This window comes from Tauraco erythrolophus, chromosome 2, assembly GCF_009769465.1.
Source record: "Tauraco erythrolophus isolate bTauEry1 chromosome 2, bTauEry1.pri, whole genome shotgun sequence".
NCBI classification, from domain to species: domain Eukaryota; kingdom Metazoa; phylum Chordata; class Aves; order Musophagiformes; family Musophagidae; genus Tauraco; species Tauraco erythrolophus.
In genome coordinates, this window is record NC_141466.1 from 28,560,619 (window position 1) to 28,580,669 (window position 20,051).

General features: G+C 36.9%; 1 protein-coding gene across 6 annotated transcripts in view; it reads left to right on the forward strand.

The window, feature by feature from the left end:
* Positions 1–20,051, forward strand: part of EPHA7 (EPH receptor A7) — a 167,694-nt gene that overhangs the window by 133,382 nt on the left and 14,261 nt on the right. For 2 of the 6 annotated variants that reach the window (XM_086608187.1, XM_086608183.1), the window contains exons 8-15: positions 2,052–2,160; positions 2,855–2,910; positions 6,871–6,996; positions 11,165–11,350; positions 11,916–11,977; positions 12,976–13,185; positions 14,254–14,403; positions 18,982–19,175. In XM_086608187.1, coding sequence (XP_086464313.1) covers positions 2,052–2,160; positions 2,855–2,910; positions 6,871–6,996; positions 11,165–11,350; positions 11,916–11,977; positions 12,976–13,185; positions 14,254–14,403; positions 18,982–19,175 — 1,093 coding nt within the window. Of the gene's footprint in view, positions 1–2,041; positions 2,161–2,854; positions 2,911–6,870; positions 6,997–11,164; positions 11,351–11,915; positions 11,978–12,975; positions 13,186–14,253; positions 14,404–18,981; positions 19,176–20,051 lie in introns of all 6 variants that reach the window. The other 4 variants (XM_086608184.1, XM_086608185.1, XM_086608186.1 and 1 more) reach the window with 4 other exon arrangements.

Here is a 20,051-nt window from a genome sequence, read left to right on the forward strand (position 1 = left end):
TACCAGACCATGCTCACAATCAGACCTTTTTTTTTAATTTTTTTTTTTTTAAGATGTAAAAATACATCACACATTGCATCCCACTGATCTTACCAGTTGGACAGTGTACCATGTCCCCAAAGTTTTCCAGAGTCTAAATAACATCCTGAGCTTGCTTCCAGAATGTGCCAGTACTCAAAAATCTGTGAGGCAGTTATGCAGAGCAACCCACTCACATATGTCAACCTCTATGCACTCAACTTGGCTGCTAGATTAGGTGACAGGCTGGGCTGGGTATTCTTCCAAACTTAGTTAGATGGATGCAGCTTCGTACCCTGGCTATTGTGAGAGGATGCTGCCTCTTCTTGACTTCCAAGTGAGATTTGCACTGAAATTCAATGAGAGAAGGCAACAGTTTTAGGAAATGCTATATTTACATAAATTTGACATTCCCATGTTTGGGATTGTCTATTTTGATGACCTGGTAATGTTGCAGGAACTGAGTAGAATTACTTTTGCCCCTACACTCTTGCATAAGATAGTGACCACTAATTTCCTGAAAGTTCCACAGGTGGGATATATGAATGCCTGCACTAGCATCTTACTGACTTGAGTATCTCAGAAAGTTATAGCTGCTCAAAAATAAGCATTTGTTCTTTTCAGTTAAAGACCAATATGAATAATGAGATCTTCCTTATCTGCATTAAGTAGAACATAGAAATAAAACTGGGGGGGGGGGGGGGGAGGAAGAGGAACTTCCCCTCAAGGCATATTATTCTATATCTGTGTAGAATAACAAGGGGTGTGTTATTTTTGAGGGGGAAGCTGCTGGTGCAGGTCAGTGTCAGTGACAAATAAATCATGTTGATTGGCTCACTTCTCCCAAGACAGAGCAAAGAAAAAGCTGATTTATTTGTTTCTATGGGAACCTCTGAAGTCTGCAACAGGAACCTGATTCTGTGGAATTCATAAAATCCTCGTGTAGACATTCCTGTTCAGTTATTACTACCTGCAGTTAATCATATTAACATACCATCTACAATTAGTTAATCAGATATCAGTTGTTTCCTTTTTTTTCTCTTTCATCTCTCTGCTGCTTCCAGATGACTCACACTTTCACAGTTCCTTGCTCAGCATCACTGCCCGATGCCTTTTCCTTTATTCTCAGTCTCTTGAGTTAGATCCTCACTGTTAAAAACCAGCTCCATAGAGTTAAGTAGAGCTGTGCTCATTTAATGCAACTGAATATATGGCCACCCTCATTAGATGTCGGACAAGCAATGTAATTAACAAACCTTGAGGTTTCTCAGGCTAAGTATTTACATCCTCAGTTTACATTAATGTGACATGCATACATTTGAATATATTAATAGCATTGACATGTCTGAATAAAAAGAGCAATAATGTGTGGATATTTTAGCAAGTAAATTCTCTGAAGCATGGAGAATTCCATTTTGTATATGTAGAAGCTCCTTTCCGTTGCTAAACAAATGATAAGTAATAATAACAATTTACAATGATTAATAGCAGCAAAAGATATAAATATGTGAACTGGGAAATCTGTGTTAATAGATGGTGTTTCATCTCAAACATTCTTCTTGTAGTTAATACACTATTTCCTTGGCTGCCATCAAAGTCATATCAACCAATTTTAGGGGGGAGGCCATGAGCAGAGCTCTTCAGGGATTATTCTCTGACTGTCCCCCCTTACACAGATATCCAGGTCTTCCCTGTTAGGAAGGAGTCAACCACTGAGCAAAACAGAAGGCAGCACAGCCGTAGGAGAGAGTGGGAGTAGCTGGTGCTGGCTTGCAGCTAATGGTTGTACCACTTTGACCAGTCGATTCCAGCACAGCTCCGTTTTATTCCATGTAGACAACCATTAACTCATCCAGCATTTGAGTGAATTTGCAATGGAGGCCTTTCTTTAGGCTAACTTTATGAATTTAATTGTGTCAGGCAACTGAAAAGGCAAACGAACAGTCTGCAATTCATGAAGGTTGACTTAATTTTTTTGTAGTTTCTTTGTAGGAAATAATTTCAAACTAATCTGATCTGTGCTCTGTTTGTAGCCACAGCTGTTTCCAGTGAGCAGAATCCTGTTATTATCATAGCTGTGGTTGCTGTGGCAGGAACCATCATTCTGGTCTTCATGGTGTTTGGATTCATCATTGGGCGAAGGTATTGCACCTTGCATAGGCATAAGCATGTCTGACCTCACTCTTGTGAACTCCTGAGACATAGTCTAATCTGGGATGGTAATTTGCAAAACTGAAACGGAAGTCATTTACAGTAAGGACAATTTTCATTTAAATCCCGTTATCAATTATACGGTTCGTCCTGTTACTTAGGCAAGACACACTTAAATCAAGATGTTCTTTTTGTCCTATGTAAATGTGCTGTAAAATGAACCCCTAGCAAGTTCTTTACCTTTACTCCTCAAAGTCCCTCCTTCTGTTCAGTTTTCTCACGTGGAAGAGTCTGACACTTTATCTGATCAGCCTTTAAATCACTTTACATTCAAGAAAAAGAGGCACAGCAGTAAGTTTAAGAATACCCTCATGTAAAACAGTGTTCCACTTTCAAGTTCTTTAATCCTCCGTTTTATCCGTAGAAGCCTTTCAACAGAACTAGAATTTTCTTTTTAGGACCTGTCCCGACTGGTATTTGATACAAAAGCCTTTTGATTGGAACTATTTGTGATTTATTTAAAACACTGCTGTCAAGAGAATTATAGCTGAAACTTTCAAAGGACCAACAGGAGTTAGGTGCTCAGTGCCTGAAAATCCCAGCCTGCAAAGCTGATGTTGTCTGGACTTTAGATGTGAGGAAGTAAATCATTATTTACCAGTAAAATTGGCGTCTTTCTTTTCAGACATTGTGGCTACAGCAAAGCTGATCAAGAAGGGGATGAAGAACTTTACTTTCATTGTAAGTGTTTTGCTTTTTTTTCCCCCTTTCAAAAATTCTCAACTGCAATAGTGTAGACAATACTAAACACTCCATGAAATACAAAGCTATAAGAAATTAAGAAATGCAGTGTAAATAGCAAGTAGGAAGTTAAACACTGTAAAAATGTGACCTGAACAAAAAGAACGCAGATTAAAGTCAACATTGCTCTCACAGACGGTTTTATTTCTATACATGTGTATGATATCCTGTTGGTTTAATTCTGCTTTTTTTTTTTTTTCCGTTGATTCCTTTGAATACGTTTCACACCATCCTAATGATCCCTCTGAGGTGCAGTATTTGAGAGACCTTTGGTTAAGTGACTATATGATCTTTACCTCAGGCAAACTTCAGATTAAGAAAGTGTGGGTCACTGCGTCACCCTAACAATGAAGCTGTTCTGCTCAGAAGCTGTTTTCTGCTAATGTGAATGCTGTGGCATGAATATTTACAAAACATAATGTCCTTAAAAATAGAATATTTAAAATTAAAATAAAGGTCAGCTACTTCATTACTGTTCTGCGTTCTAGAATCACTTGCCTAGTGAAGAATAGCACCTAAAGCCAATCTTTAAAATCACATCTACCATCTGAACTTATGCTAGAATCCTCAGAAAACTAAATAAAATACATCTTTCTTGGGTTAATGACAGTTGAAAATTTAAGGGAAGATTTATGCAAGAATAGTTTAAGTTTTGTCTAAATATTTTTTTAAAACTTTCTTATCTTAGTGCTTTCTCACTTTATTTGTAATATCATTTTGACAGGAGAAATTAAAAATGTTTTCAGTTCTTCCTGAATCGTTTTTTAACTCAGGAAGTATGGTAAACCTAAGTTGCAAAGTTATTTTGAGCATCCAGAATTGGAAAAACACATAATAGAATTAAACTGAATATAAGTTCTGACACAGAAAAATGCTGGGTTTCCACCTTCTGCCTTACCTAACAACTCTGATATCAGTAGAACTTGCCATTTAGTCATGCTATGCTGTATGTAGTCTTTGTTGTCTACCAATAATTGCAGCTGTAGCTTAAATCCATCAGTTTTGGTGTTTTGTTTTGTTTTGTTTTTTTTTTTATGAAAGCAATATGGTTTCTTGTACTTTACATATGTTCAAATCATGAGCTATTATTAGAATGTAATGTCACATGGAGAATGAAGTAGCCACTAGTCACAAATTTGTAGCATCTTCTCAATGCATGCCTCTTTAAATGGGTAGTTCTAGCCAAAGCTCCACTCAAAATCAGGTCAAGATTTTTTGTTTCATCTTTCTGCCCTGAAAAAAGCAGATCAGCTTGAATTTGTTCATGATCCCTGAGTTTGGGTGTGTTGCTATCTAAATAATGTCATTTAAATGCAGTCAGTATTAAACTAAGTAGTAACATCATCGCAGCTTTAGACAATCAGTTCATAATCTACTCAAGAAAGGTGGAAAATAATAATGGGGTAAGAAATATTTATCATGCACTTCACAGTGCAGTTGATTTTAAAGAATTAATCAAAAATCTGATGTTACTTAAATGTTACCATTCTTGAGTGATGGATTTGAAATTTGCCTCTCATAGATGCATTATAAGCTTTTCAGGTCTTCAGAAGAGCTCCTGCTTTCACTTTTAAAATCTCCATTATGTCCTTGAAGGAAAAGATCAACTATCTATTCTTGTATGTCAGTATATAAACAAAAGGAATATGCTAGCTAAATAATTCCTTTCTTTGTCTCCATTATCAGTGACATTTTTGTTTCAGTGAAAGTGTAAATGAATTAATGTGAAAGCTGCTACTTAATGATGAATACTTGATCCAGAAATGGTGAGGCTTTATAAGTGCTCACTTCCCTCATTTTGCTTTCAAAAAATCTGGTTATCCAACAAGTCAGTCAGACCAGTTAGCATTCACATTCTTTTTAAAATCATAGCACCAAATATAAGTCACTTTTTGCCAAGCCAGTCTTTTATCATCTATTGACTGAAGGTTTAGTGTTTAAGTTTTTTCCATAACCATATACAGAATGAGAAGGAACCAAGTGCTGTGGTCACCAGCTCGATCACAGAGCTTTAAACACCAGTTTGGTGTCCTTTAGCTCCATAACATCTAGACACTTTCTTCTGTGCTGAGGTACCAGATTGGATTTTCAAGAACGTAACTTACAACGTAACACTTACTTAACACGAAAACTTGCAAGTAACAATTTTTTTAAAGCAGGTTTTAAAACACCGTATTTAATAGAGTATCATATATTTTGTTTCAGTCCCTCTCAACTCTCTGTGACCTCAAGTGCTACACTTGAAGATACAAGTACAATGGAGGAGTTTAGTCAAGCAATTCAGATTTATATTTGGTTTCCTCCTACCATTTTCTTCTAACAATGTCTTCAAATCCAGGCCAGCACTATTTCACATTGGTATGCCAGGAGAGCCTTGGCCTGTCAAAATGTTTTATGACAGCTTGAATAAAGAACCATCAGAGGCCCACTTGAGATTCGCAAGGTTACCTCCAATCCAGGCCCCTTATCACAAACACAAGAGGATGACTCCTTCTCCATCTCCCTGCATGAAAGCACTATTATAGGAGGTTAACCTATTGCTTTCTTCTCGTTTTTTCTAGTCATTTTTGGTTTTAAGAAATAAATGCTTATCGTTTTAAAAATTTGTGGCATTATCAATGCAATTGGAAGAATATCTATTTAAATACCTAATATGGCAGATAATAACATCTGGGTAACATTTCAAATAATTGGATGTAAATTAATTTGATTCAAACAATTTCTCTAGCTTTTTCCTTCTTATGAAGGTTTGGGGGTTTTTTTGGTCAGTAATACCATCTGAAACATAAATACACATGATTGCTAAGTTATTTTTCAATATATTTTCAAATTTAAAGTATTTTATGTTCAATTAAAACATTACAAAGCAACCATAAATTATTTATGTTTTGTATTGACTTTTAATCCTATTCTTGTATATCAGTATATCAATTAGCAGAGGAACATTCTTACATTTTCATATTGAGTTTTAATTTGCTGATTTAATTAAAGCTCAGTACTGTGATCCTTGTGAACCAAATTTATTTCATAAAAATTACTTGGTTAATAGATTTCAAGGGTTGCTCTACTTTCACCAGAAGTTTCTATTTTCACCAGAAGGGTAAAAAATAATTTTCCTGAATCAGCAGCAAACTAAGGGAAAAAAAGTAGATGCTGGCCAGAGCGCTTTCTCTCTCTCTCTCTCTCTCTGCTATACTGGAGAAAGAGAGAGTAAAAACCAAGTTGCTGCGTATTATTAATTTAGATCCTTGAGAGAGGGAATAATTGTGCTACAGAGCCCATTTTCCCTTCCTCTACCTTCACAAGTTGGCTACAAGTGTTTCTCATGTTCTTATTCCTATGCAAGAAACACACTTAAGGATATAAATTCTAAGTGCTGTGAATAGTTTAGCTTTGCTATTGCCACAATGTGTAAATATATTAAATAATTTAAGCAAATCGAAGTAGGTGGAGAAGCCTTTCAAATCCCACTGAAAGAGGTAACATAAAGAAATGCTGTTTACACAACCTGGGAAAAGAGGATAAGCTGTCCTTACACAGAAAAGAAAGTTTCGCTTCCTCTGCTGCTCTTACACCCCTTTCCCTGCTCTATTTTTGCTCCCACTCAACCTTTGCATTTTATTCCATTGAGCACTATTTAATATTTATTACTTCTTTCACTTCAAGGTGGAGATGCAGATGCTAATGTTAGTCATTTTTAGAGATGGGATTGTGTACTTGTGTCAGCATGCTTGCAGATGATGCCTAAAACTAAAGTTGCCTCTCAGAGAGGCTCTGACTCAGGCAGTGTGGAAGCAGGTTCACTCTTCCAAGGAGCACTCTGCATAATGAAATTCCTGGGCTGACTGCACAATAAGTGCCTTTGCTTCATCACAGTCATGCTTTCTTACATCATTACAGTTAAATTTCCAGGCACCAAAACCTACATTGACCCTGAAACCTACGAGGACCCAAATAGAGCTGTCCATCAATTCGCCAAGGAGCTGGATGCCTCTTGTATTAAAATCGAGCGTGTGATTGGTGCAGGTAAGGCTGCCGTGGCTTCCCGATTCAACTGTTCCATTTAGCTAGGATCGAAACTCATACATCATAATGACAGGCGAATAATTATACCTCGAGTATAGAGGAACTTTTTGCATTTGCCAGAGTGGTTAAAAGCAATGAAGCTGCACTCGCTTCTAAAATGTAAAAACAAATGGGAGGGGTGGGGGGAACAACAAAAAAACAAATAAGTAAATGAAGAGTCTTGCTTGACATTGAAAGCTTGTAGATTTCTAACTCTGTATCTGCTGTTAAAAATGTAACTGGGGGGAGGGGGCCAGTTTTGCTGCCTGTTTTTTACTGTCAGAGTAAAGGCGTTAGGCATGAGTGCAAATTGTGCTCGCTTTCCTTTTGCAAGAGGGCTTTTTGACCTCTGAATTTTTGTTCGTGTGAGTAAGGAAAACTGGCTGCAGCACAAAATCTTAAATAGAGACTAGGAAGGTCTTGTTTCTGTATAACAAAATCTTCCCTAAGGCTGTTGGGTTTTTTTGCCATTTTTCTTTTTGGTATTTTATGAATACAAAAAGTTATTGTTTAACTTCTCATGACTGATTGTAATTGCACCAGCATTACATTGCCTTTCTTCCTCTTGAACTGTCTACCACCTACTTAAGCCATGGTGTTCATGCTCTAAAAAGGCAGTTTCATTTGTTTGCATTAATAAGATATGTGACATTTTTATTGCACTACTCCATGTAGTGAAATTAAGTTTCTGTGGGTAAGAAAAATATCAAATACTTTGGATTCCTGGAGGAAATTTGCTTTCCTGTTGTTTTATAAAAGTATTAGTAGAATACTTTTTAAATCACCCTGTAGTTTGGCAAGCACTGTAAATTACACACTGTGGTATTATTTAAAAAGAGAAGAAATATCTCTTAAATAAGCTATTTTACCTGTAAAAAAAAAATCTTTACACTTTGAATTCACAATGCCTATTTAAAGTAACCTCACTCATGTTGTGTCATGTCTTAATCGAGGAGTAGTACTGTTGAAATTAACAACACTACTTGAGCAAATTATTACTTCAGATGAGTAAGAGCATAAGAATCTATCTCTTGCTAACTAGTAATTTTTTTGATGCTAGAATGGCAACGTCTCTTCTAATAAATACACAATATGCAAGATTTAAAATCAAGATTAGCATAGAAAAATTCCTGAGCTTTATCTTTTGCTCTGAGTTAAAAAACTATCGGCAACAGTTCAGAGCACAAAGGTATATTCAGTTGGACTTTGCTGCTGTCTTCAGAGCAAAATGCTGAAAACGCTTCCGTTGCAAATACAGTTTAAAACATGTTTTCACTGTTATGACAGACTAATTCCAGAATGTTAATTTTGTTGACTGCAGATGAATTTATTCTTGATTTTAATGACTATAACTGATAGCAAAAAACCTAACGTGTGTCAGTAGACATTCTGAAGAAAGTTAATTAGAAGCGCTAGGGTGAAAGCAGATTGCGTATGGGGTTTAGCTATGGCTTTAGCCTGTTGATGTAGGTAGCAAATAGGAGTGAAATGAAATGCAGTCCAGGAACAACAGAAACAGCTGAAACTCATACACCGGAGAAGAATATAGAATTTCTACTAGAGATAGCACCAGAAAAGCCACTTAGCAGTCTCAACGTGCATCAGCAATGCTGGCCATGTTAACTATTGAGTAGTGCCATGTCTCTCTCAGACAAACAAGATGCAGGTATGCTTGTGTTCAATTTGCATGAGGGATATGTGCTTTCCTTGCCAGCATTTTCATTACCATCCCGCTGTGGCCACCTGTCAGATACAGAATATGGTGTCCACTGTGTCGAGTCCTTGTTTGTATCACACATCCTTTGTTTCAGCCTTTTCCTTGTTGACATGCTGAGCTAGTGGCTGTGCGGTTGTGCAGTATTCCCACTCTTGTTGTCATGTTTTCTGAATCCTTTTTGGGAGTCATTTCAGCCGAATATAGTATTTTCTTGGGAGTAAAAGTAGTTCATTGGCTAGCATCCTGGCCTGAAATGCATAACATACAAGTTCAAGCTTGTGGTTTGCCTGAGTGTGAGTGGTCTGGTTTTGGAAATCAATCAAAATCAGATCACAGAGAACTGGAAAGGAGTTGAGCCTTAGTGTCTCCCATGCCAAGTATCCTAATTACCTGGCTCTGAAGTATCACATACACACACACACACTCTCTTATACTCACATCTCGTTTTCGGCGTGGAACAAAAACAATTTTGGAAGGTAGTGCTGGAGAAAATTATTACCCTTTAAGAAGTTCTTGTGGCTAGGAGCTGTGAGTGAGATGAGTGGTGAATTCATTAATAGTCATCCATATTGCTAATGAAGTGCAGGAAGGAGGTTAAGGCACCAAACTAAGGGCTTGAGAAGCTAGTTGTTATGTATGTCCCTGCCTCATTATACTGATAGCTATGAGGTGGATATTCAGACCACAACTCCAGTGCCCAAGGATGACTGAGGCCTCACCTGTGCAGGCAGGAACAGTTGTACTCTGTCTGGCCAGTTAGCTCAGGTAGAGCACGGTGTTAACAGAGGTATATGGAGTTGGTTGAAGCTAACCGTAATTCAGCTAGCATAGAACAGAGGGAGAGGAATTGGATCCTGTATGCAATCATCTCCTATGAGATTCGTAAAACCGGCCATGCTGAGTGGAGATCTACCTGAAAAAGTCAGTAGGAAATATTAAGGTTCAGCCAAAGTTCTATCCTTCTGGCTGGAGAATGGTAGGGCTGACACCTTTTTCCTTCTCTAATCTCTGCTGTTGGGGATGACAGAACAGAAGTGTTGAAACGGCGATGGTGTCCTAAAAAGAGCTCATCCATTAGGACACTTCACCTTCTTCCTCTTCAGGCATTTAGCCCTGTTTCCAGGCATACCTCTCTCCACTGCCAGCCAGATGCCTTGGCAGTGTGTATGTGCACTTAAGTCCTGATTCCACCAGGTTTTTCAGGACATCAGCCTATGTTCCAAAGGGATTCTCTAATCAGGCTCTCTGTGTTAGTCTTTTCTAATTCAGCCATTTCTTTTCAGCACTCACCCTATAACATGTCTTGGATATAGGTGTGTCTGCATACTTGTGTATACTCAATAGCTTAATGTTAAGGCACTCCACAGGTATGCAGGAGATAAATTTCTGACTTGATTGGATTTGAGGACAGACTTGGATTTATATCTCATGTACTCCAGATAAATTTGCAAAGTATCAGATTATTACATATTTTTGTGATGAATCTTTCTCTTTTTAAAGAGATGTTCCCCTTTATTCAGTATAAGATATGTAACTATGCTTTTCTCCTATATATCCCAAGAGATTTTTCTTCCTGGCTACAGAATAGGAGGTCTCATTCTCTCTGCTGACACAGCTGTGAAACAAGGAACAATCCTTAAATCTTTCACAATCTCAATAGTAGTGAGGTAGATGTATTGCCATTCAGTTCCACATCTCGTGTGCTTCCATGCTCTTTCCTGTTCAATGGAGTCCAATTATTTCTATCCCAAATTGTGGTTGTTGAGACTTTTTTTTTCATATTCTTGCTGGCTGTTTGGCCATTTTTTTCACATGCTTCTTCAAGTTCCAATTGTATATTAGTTTAGAACCTTTTACAAACTTCCAGCATTTGCTTGTGTTTGTTTAATGTAACAAAATTATTATAAGTCACACCTTTCATTTCATGATCTGCAAAGTAAATTATCCTGCTTGAAGGTAATAATGTAGTGCTTCATTTAACACCATAATGATGTTAAATTAAAAGCAGCTCTGAAAGAGCTGCCTTTTGAAAGAAACTAAAGATAGTAAAGAAACCATGTTGAGCGGAATGACATTTTCACTTAGAAATGGTATTACTATTTCTGTATTAGCATTTTCTTATGAAAGCCACTTCATTTTTATTTCCTATTTTTGAAAAAATGTAACAAATTACTAACAAGTCTTTTAAAAGATTGAAATAACACTCATGCAGATTGGCTTAGTGTGAAGTGTTTACTCCATGAGGTACTTAGTCAGCAATTCATTTGAAGCACGTGCCTGTTTTTGTGTTCCTAAGGAATCTGTTTCAAATAATGAACATTCACGTTAAATTTAAACACACACTTGGACGGCTAGTCCAAGAATGTTGATATTCTAGTTGGAGTAATTCACCATGGATCTACTTCATTTTAGGAGAGTTTGGTGAAGTGTGCAGTGGGCGTCTAAAGCTTCCTGGCAAGCGTGATGTCGCAGTAGCCATAAAAACTCTGAAAGTTGGCTACACTGAAAAGCAGAGGAGAGATTTCTTGTGTGAAGCAAGCATCATGGGACAGTTTGACCACCCCAACGTTGTTCACTTAGAAGGGGTTGTTACCAGAGGTAAGCAGCGGCTCGATCTGTCAGTAAATAACAACATAATGGCAGAAATTACTTTAGCTTATTCATGGTCAAAGATTCAAATTATAAACTGACCGCACACTCCTAATGGATTTTCTCCTGATGCGTAACTAACTAAAACAATACTTACTTTATGCTCCAACCTGAGGAAAAAATCAAGATGCACGCATGATTAAAAGATGAAGTACTTTGAAACATGTTATTTTTCTAATTTCATTTAGCCTCATAGACCATGCAGAGAGATAAGGTTTCTTATGGCCTTTCATATTATCTGAAGTGTCATTATTCCAGAGTCCTGTTCACACAGCGAGAGTTAGGAAAGCACACTGACGTTTTGATTTGTATGGTTTAATTTTGTGAATCATGACCACTTTTCACGCAGACATGTAAGAACTTAGTAGAGCTCAGTAACAGTGCTGGAGGCTTCAGAAATGTTCGTTGTCTCAATGATTCAGTCTTTCAAAGGAATAACATGTGTTTTATCAAAAAAAAGGCACTCCATTTGTGTTACAGTTTCTCAAACAAAATCTGTCTTCTTTTCTTTCAGGGAAACCAGTCATGATTGTAATAGAATACATGGAGAATGGGGCCTTAGATGCATTTCTTAGAGTGAGTACCAGAATAAAAACGTATATAAACATATTTTAAGTTACTTATATTACATTATATATTGTCACTTTTAAAAATACGGATTTATATATGTGCACAATATATGTATACATGCATGATATTCATATAATTAAAATGGTTTTCAGGCTGAAATGGAGCTTGACAAATACTAGCAGTTCTCTATGTTGTTTCAGCAAAACTAGATCAGAAATGAGAGGATCAGACAGCATCACATGGGAATATTCTAGGAATTTAAGTGATTTAATGTGGCATAGACATGGTGGGTTTTATTATTGCCACAAGCTGAACTTAAAACCACTGACACCTGAAGCCCCATCTTCTGCCTTTTGAGAGCAGAATTCTATGGTGTTAGCATAGTGGAAATCAGCACACAAGAATCTCTAAATGAACTATGATCATGTTTAAGAGAAGAACAAAGGAAAAAGAAGTGCAAGTTCACAACAATATAACATTGTTTGAATGTGTTTTGAACTGGCCAGTTCTGACTCCCTATCGGATGTACAAGACAGTGGGGGATGATGTATGAGCATTCTATAGAGAACAGAAAGGTTAAGTTTGTTTGATAAACTCCAAGCTATGAATAGAATTATCAGTAGCTAGGGTTCTGAAAGGAGATATAATTCTTATTTTCTTGATACAAATAATTATGCTGAGAGATGAAGAGCATAGAGGCAAACTGTAAAGAGCTGTGCATCACGTACTATGTCATAGAAGAGGCTTGCCAGGACTTAGCCAGAAATTTATAGTGATTAGCAAGTTTTGTTACTTCTAGTATGTTAACTGCTCACACATTTCTTAACTGGATGTACTGTTTCATCTCTGAAGAAAATAAAACTTGTGTTTGAAGTGAGTTTCTTTGCCCCAGGATGAATTGCCACAGAAGTAGTAAATAAGTAGAAAGCTAAAGTTATAAAACTAATTCTTATTTCTCTTCTCAGCTTTACTAACAAGAATTGCTGCTCCTTTCTTCCCTCCAGAAACATGATGGGCAATTTACAGTCATTCAGCTAGTAGGAATGTTGAGAGGAATTGCTGCTGGAATGAGATATTTGGCTGATATGGGATATGTACACAGAGATCTTGCAGCACGCAATATTCTTGTCAACAGCAACCTTGTTTGTAAAGTGTCAGACTTTGGCCTTTCCAGAGTTATAGAAGATGATCCAGAGGCTGTCTACACTACTACCGTAAGAGAAATCGATGGGTTTTTGTAGTATTGAGATGTGGTTATTAAGGAGAACCGTATCTTCTGGAGAATATAAATAAGAGAAATACATTAATTGCTTGAGAAATGTTAACCAGTCAAAAGGAAAAGAGTCTCTGCAAAAATCTGGCTCTAATTAGAGACTGATATTTTTGTAAGAACATACACTTTTATTTGGTAAAGTTGTAAAAATTTTGCACAGTATCTTCATTATTCCCTTCCTCATGATTTTCTGATTGAACAAATACGGAAGTCTTACCCATAAAAATTTTAATCATCTCATTTACTATGAGTCAATTAAAATATTTGTAGGCTATTACTATTTTTCAGACTAGATTTTATCTCACCAGAATGTTGACTAGCTTGAGGCTAGACTGTGACAAAGCTCAACTCCTGTATTTTCCCTTGCTTTTGGGTGGGACACTTTTCTTAAATAAGCATTCATTGGGCACACTATGGTCTTTATTCTTTTGTTGAGCCAGCTCCACTTTCCCACCCATGGGGCCTCTCTGTACCTATTTTCTCATGCTGAGGGAAGGAGGGGCCCCTGGAATCTGCTCCGAGAGGTGCAGGGATCCAGGAAACTGCACCGGCGTCCGTGGCTGTCAGTCCTGCCGCTGGGCTCTAAGTGGGATCCTGGTTTAAAAATGTCAGACCGAGTGTTCAGAGGAGCCGTATGACAGTTCAACGGGATTTATATGCACAGGATGAGGTGCCCCTCACGTAGCTTCAGCCAGCCAGGAGTTAAATGACTAGTGTAAATCAGACATCTAAGCAGCCCCTTAAAATCAATGGAGAGATAAGCACTTCCAGATAAATGCATCCAGCTTAGCTTAGACAAGTGTCTAAATTTCTATGGTTCAAGTGTTTTAAGAGTCTAAACTTCCTCAGACTCCTTTGATAATTCTGCAGTTGGTCAACTATAGTAGATGATGTAAGTGCTGCTTTTGATGTTGATGGAAATAATTATAAATGCACTCTATAGAAGATGATTGGGAAATTTTGTAGAGAAAAAAGAAAACTTTCTTCTTTTCTTTTTTTTTTTTCATAGGGTGGAAAAATTCCAGTGAGATGGACAGCTCCAGAGGCTATCCAGTACCGCAAATTTACATCAGCCAGCGATGTGTGGAGTTATGGAATAGTTATGTGGGAAGTAATGTCTTATGGAGAACGGCCTTACTGGGACATGTCAAATCAAGATGTATGTTATACTTTGTCTGTGAGCGTGTGCGTGTGTGTGTTAGAAAAACAAAAATTACATATTGTAAACACATACATATGTGTTTCACTATACATGCATAAAGTGTTGGTTTGAAAATAAGATTTATCAAAATACTGTAGGATTCTCAAAAAATGAAAAAGTTACAGAGCTTTCACTTTTTACCTAAATCTCTAAATCATTCTCCTGCCATGTGGATGTTGTAGGTTTCTGTCCCAAGTATCAAGTAAAACTGGAACATCAAAAATAGTAATACATGCTCTTCACTTTATTACACTTAAGCATTTTTCTGATTATTACACTTTTTCTGATAAAAAATAATTCAGAGGTTTCTGACCTCAGAGCAATGATTAATCAGTTGAAAAAAGTCGTTAAAAATCTGAGTGGCAGTTAATGACCTACTTTGGCTTTTTCAAGTTAATTATGCTGATTTAACAATACTCTTGTTTGCATAAAATATGACCCACAGCAACAGGTCAGCAGTAATAGAACAGATGGGTGTTATTCTTGATTTCTGACAAGAGTATCTATTAATATAGAAAGTACACAGGAAAAAGCCCTGCAGGTGAGAAAGATGTCACAGAGAGTCTCATTTAAAGTTCTTCAGGTCAGGGGTTTGAGTGGGTTTTTTTATTATTATTTTATTTTTTGATTGAATGATCGACATCAAAGTTGAAAAAAAAAGATAAAAGTGTAAATGATGAGTCAGTTTGGCACAGTGCAAAGTTGTTAATATTTGACAGGTCTCAGTGTCAAAGATTTCATGGACTGTCAAAATATGGGCAAACAAGTCCTTGGGGCAGAGAAAGAGAAATATTTACATTCCCTAGACACCCAGTAGAGTTTCATTTCTTTTGACACCTTCCTTCTGTACTAGATTCAAACATAAAAGAAGTCTGACAGGAATATAAGATGCCTCAAAGGCAAACCTTACCTATCTTTCAGGGAACAATAAGCAAAAACTTTAAAATAGGGGAGAAATTTTGGTATCTTCATGTTTCTTGTTGTATTTTGAAAAGTATTCCCTCTGTCGAAAGCTGCAGGTAAAGTGTATGACTGAACCTTTTTCATAAAACAGCTAATTACCACTTCTTGCAGTTCTATCACTTTTTAGTGTTTCATAATAATCTTCAGTAGCACATAGTTAAAAGATGCATCAATTGCTTGGTAAAATAATTTCAAATATTCTTGTATGCTGTGATCTTCAAGCGTGTCCTGAAACATACTTCCCAAAACAAATACACAATTTACCAATCCTGTAGATAAATCTATGATACAAAAATTTAGAATCACTTTATGATGAGTTATTTATTCTCCTTCACAGTTACCAATGGGATTATTTAACTGGAATAAAAAATGCTAAATGTGTCTCTTCTAATTTTGCATATGCATTCAGGCAGTTTATATATGTTAAGTGTTCCATTTTGCCTAAAAGTGGACGTGGGTGTAGTCATAGAATACACTAGATCTCCTAAAAAATACATCTCCCTGACTTTGGATCTTTAGATAGCATTTAATTCTACCCCTCTTCCTTTAGATTGAAGGAGGATACAAATTTATGTTGCAATCTCTTTTTAAGCGAAAGTCCTCATTTTAGCAGCGACCTGGAGCTAGGGTGCACCAGAAGAGCACTCATCCTACAGTCTCCCCACAGAGGTACAGCGGGCTGAGCACAGATGATACACAGAGTGCCCCCAACTTCTCTGAGCAGTGAGCTCTCCTCCACTTAATCCTGGCTGGTAACAGCAGCCCTCAAACCACTGCACTTCTACCCTGTTCCCCTGTTAGACTGCTGGTGTTTGCTGGCTCTTGCTCTCATTCGGTTACTGACCCTAGTACAGATTAGTTCTTCAGAAAATGACAAGGATTAAGCTTACATATTTTTTTCTTTGCTGTACTCCTGGCTTTATTATCATTATTATGATTATGAATTATTATTATTGTTGTTGTTGTTATTATTGTTATTATTATTATTTACCCAGAAGCAGAGCAATAGCATTACATTGTCCAGTTACCCGTATTTAGAACTTCTTTGTTGGCAAACAGTGTATACAGTGAACAGACCTGGCCCTCTTCTAATCTACTTTACATCCTCAGATAGTGTGATTATGATAAAAGCATACTTGACTCTTAACAGTATTACCTTTTTCTGGTTTTGCAGCAAAAGCAGAATTTGAAAAACAAATTATGGGAAGTGTAAATAATATAAATCAATTCTATTAGTAAGAACTCCAGCAGTGTTCTCTTTGTAGCTCTGCTTGTTTAAAAATAAAATAACTTTCTGCATCTATTTCTTATCTCTCAGAACTGATTTTTGGAAGCCCATCCCCACCTTTGTTATGAAAATACACATTTGTAGTACCCTTCAAAATACCCAAGTCTTTCATAAGCTTTTTTTTTGTTTTTAAAAAGAAACTTTACTTATCAATATTTTAGAGTGGTTTTCCAATGTTTTGGATATTCCCAACAATTTCATCCATCTCTAGCTAACTCATTATTTTTTTTTAATTGCCAGTGTCACGATTCTTGCTCAGAATACACACCAAAGAAGCTGATTCTGCAGTATCCCCAAAGCCTTTTAAAAATAATATCGTCTTGATTACTATTTCTTCAGATTTCTCTGCAGATCATAGTGAATGTGAAAATGTCCTGTTCATGATCTTTTAATTCATCTTTTCACTCTTAGATATAGTCTTATCTAGATTTGCAAGTTCTAAGAGACTTAAATATTTTGGTAGTTGTGTTGCTGTTGGTGTTATCTACTTTTTAATTCCTCATTGATTGTCTCTGCATTCTGACCTCTTAAGCAACTGCTTTGTTTGTAGTAAAGCACATATAGTATGGATGAAGGGTTTGATACTTTTTACCTTTTAGAAGGTCAGAAATTTCTGCATTACTTTTCAAAACACGTCAGTTGTCCTGTATACACTGTAGCTTATTTTTCAGTTTTATTCTACTGCTGCTTCTAAGCGTAAGGAGCTGTTCTTTTGTTTTTCTAATACTGATCTAAAACATCTTAAATTTTACTTTTAACATTTTCTTTCCTATATAGTATTTGTCTTCCAATTTCCCTGTTCTTCTGCAGAAATCCTCTCTCTCCACCCTGTCTGACAGATAACTTCACTGTCTTTAAAAGATCACCACCACACTCATTCTTCAAGGTGCGGACGTTACTTCAGGAATTGAATATTTCTCATTCATTTTTGAGTTGTAGGACAGTACTGTCATTCTAAATGTCCAGACAGAAAGCTGAGGCCCAGGGAGATGAGGCAAATTCCCTGAGGTCAGAAGGACGTTCTGTGACACAAAGCTGCAGTAAGTGCCCTACCACTGGGCTGTGCCTCCTCTTTCCACAGAACTTCTTTTCTGCAAAGGTTTTGATACAATCATGGATTTCAGCCAGCTTTTTGAAGGTCATTTCATATTCTTTACAGTTCTGTCTACTTTGCAGTCCAGTGCTTTTGCATTTTCTCATACAACCTATGAAATATTTTCTATCTGAGGTTATTATTTTCATTAAACCCTGGATATTCACCAACATTATTTATCATACCAGATCTACTTCCTAGGACTACGTCCAGAACAGCTTCTGATCTTGCTTTCTTTACAAACTGAGAGAGAACACAGTCATATGCACTACCCTTCAGGAGCAAGCACCCTTCCTTAGCAATTCTAATACTGCTATGCCAGTCAATGTCAGTATACTAGAAATCCCCCATGAATGGTGTTTTAGCCCTTTTTCACAAGCCTTTCTTATCTGTCTTGCTTCCTGATGTGCTTTCTTATCCTGCCCTCAAGCTTTACAGCAGTTTTCTGTGATTTTACTTTCCCCTTTTTGATTTTTTACTTAAATCCAAATGGACTTGGCTAAGGAAGTCAACGGGTAGGTGTCATTCTTGGTTCAGACATTTATGCTCTCCTTTGAGCATATCATCATCTAGCAGCATCTCTTATTAAATCTAACTTTCTATTTAGGTGATATATTAAAATACCTTTCCAGGTCTTCCTCTCTCACGTGGCACATTTCTGCTACTTTATCACTAATGTAACATGGCTAGACATAAAGTACAATTTTTTTCCCCTAATAATTTCTGTCTGCTAAACATTTTTCTTGGATCCTTTTATAATCTCTTCAAGCTTTTTGTATTTTATATGTGCATGCACAGATCCCTATCCATTTACAAGTCAGTTCCTTCTACCACACACTCTTTCATAAAAGCCTTGGGGCAAGTAATAATGCTTTCTGAAATAACTCCATTTATCAATCTATCTGTTGCTCCCTTGGTGAATTTAATTGTTGTTCCCTGCTGCTCACTTGACTAGGTAATATAGCTATGTTCTGCACATATAGAACAATATGCTTAATAAGCCCAAAGATAAAGTCGGGGAAATTATTTGAAAACATGAAGGCTAGTGTCAGAACAACAGACTCATATTTTTGCAACACTGCTAGAAAATTTTAGTTTATTGATCTTTTTTCTTTTATTTCTTGAACTGGGTAGCAATATGTATTTCTTAAATATTCCTTGATGAAAAATGATTAACTATTTTGGCTACTAGGTTATAAAAGCAATTGAAGAAGGCTATCGTTTGCCAGCACCCATGGATTGCCCAGCAGGACTGCACCAACTGATGCTAGATTGTTGGCAGAAGGAACGTGGTGAAAGGCCGAAGTTTGAGCAGATAGTTGGTATTCTGGACAAAATGATTAGAAACCCAAACAGCTTGAAAACCCCACTGGGAACCTGTAGCAGGTAAGAAAAGATGTAGTGTGCGTTCGTATGATAGTGCGCGTGGCTGGGTTCTGGGTGTTCTGCTTGGTGGCTGGTTCCAGTTCACGCTTACTCCATGTGTCTCTCAGTTCCTCCTTCCCCCTGTTCTTCCCTTCCCTCATTTGCCCTTCTTTTTTACCATGCTGAACAAAGCCAAAAAGGACTTTCTTGAAAAATAACCAAAATAAAGAAAGCAAATATCATGGAACTAACACACTTCTCAGCAAACTACTGCCTGCTTGTCGCTCTTTCCACACTCTCACCACTAGCAGTCTTTGTTTTCCTTGTTTCTTAAAATTATGAAGTCTGGGGGGCAAGGATCGTCATCTACTGTAGTTTCATATGATGCATCCCTTGCCCTAGGATCTGCTATGGTAGAAATAGTAATTAATAATACTCATGCTTGGCCAATATACTTTGACATTGCTACACTCTAGATTTTTATCTTTCATTTTCTGGCTTTATCTCCTTTCAGTGATTACATCTCATTGTGTTTCATGGTGTAGCTTTTAATGGCTTCTTCATAAATTTCAGGAGAATTGTTTGATCGTGGTTATCTTTTGATCAGCTAGCTAGATCACTGCGCTAGGGAATCAACTGGCCTATGTTCTGCTCCTGATTCTTCTACTAACTGTTTTACTGTGTGACCTTAAGCAACTTACTTTGTGTCTCTGCTCTTTCCTTGTCTTTGTTTTGTCCCATACAATTGAATAATGAGAATAGCTACTACTATATTTTCTAAGATGCTTAAAAGAATAGCATCTTTATTTTACTGAGCAACTTTAGTTGCAGCTGCTTTCATGCTAGGTAAAAAGGCTGATTTTCTGTTGGTAATAGTCCATTAGGCTGATTTTGCTC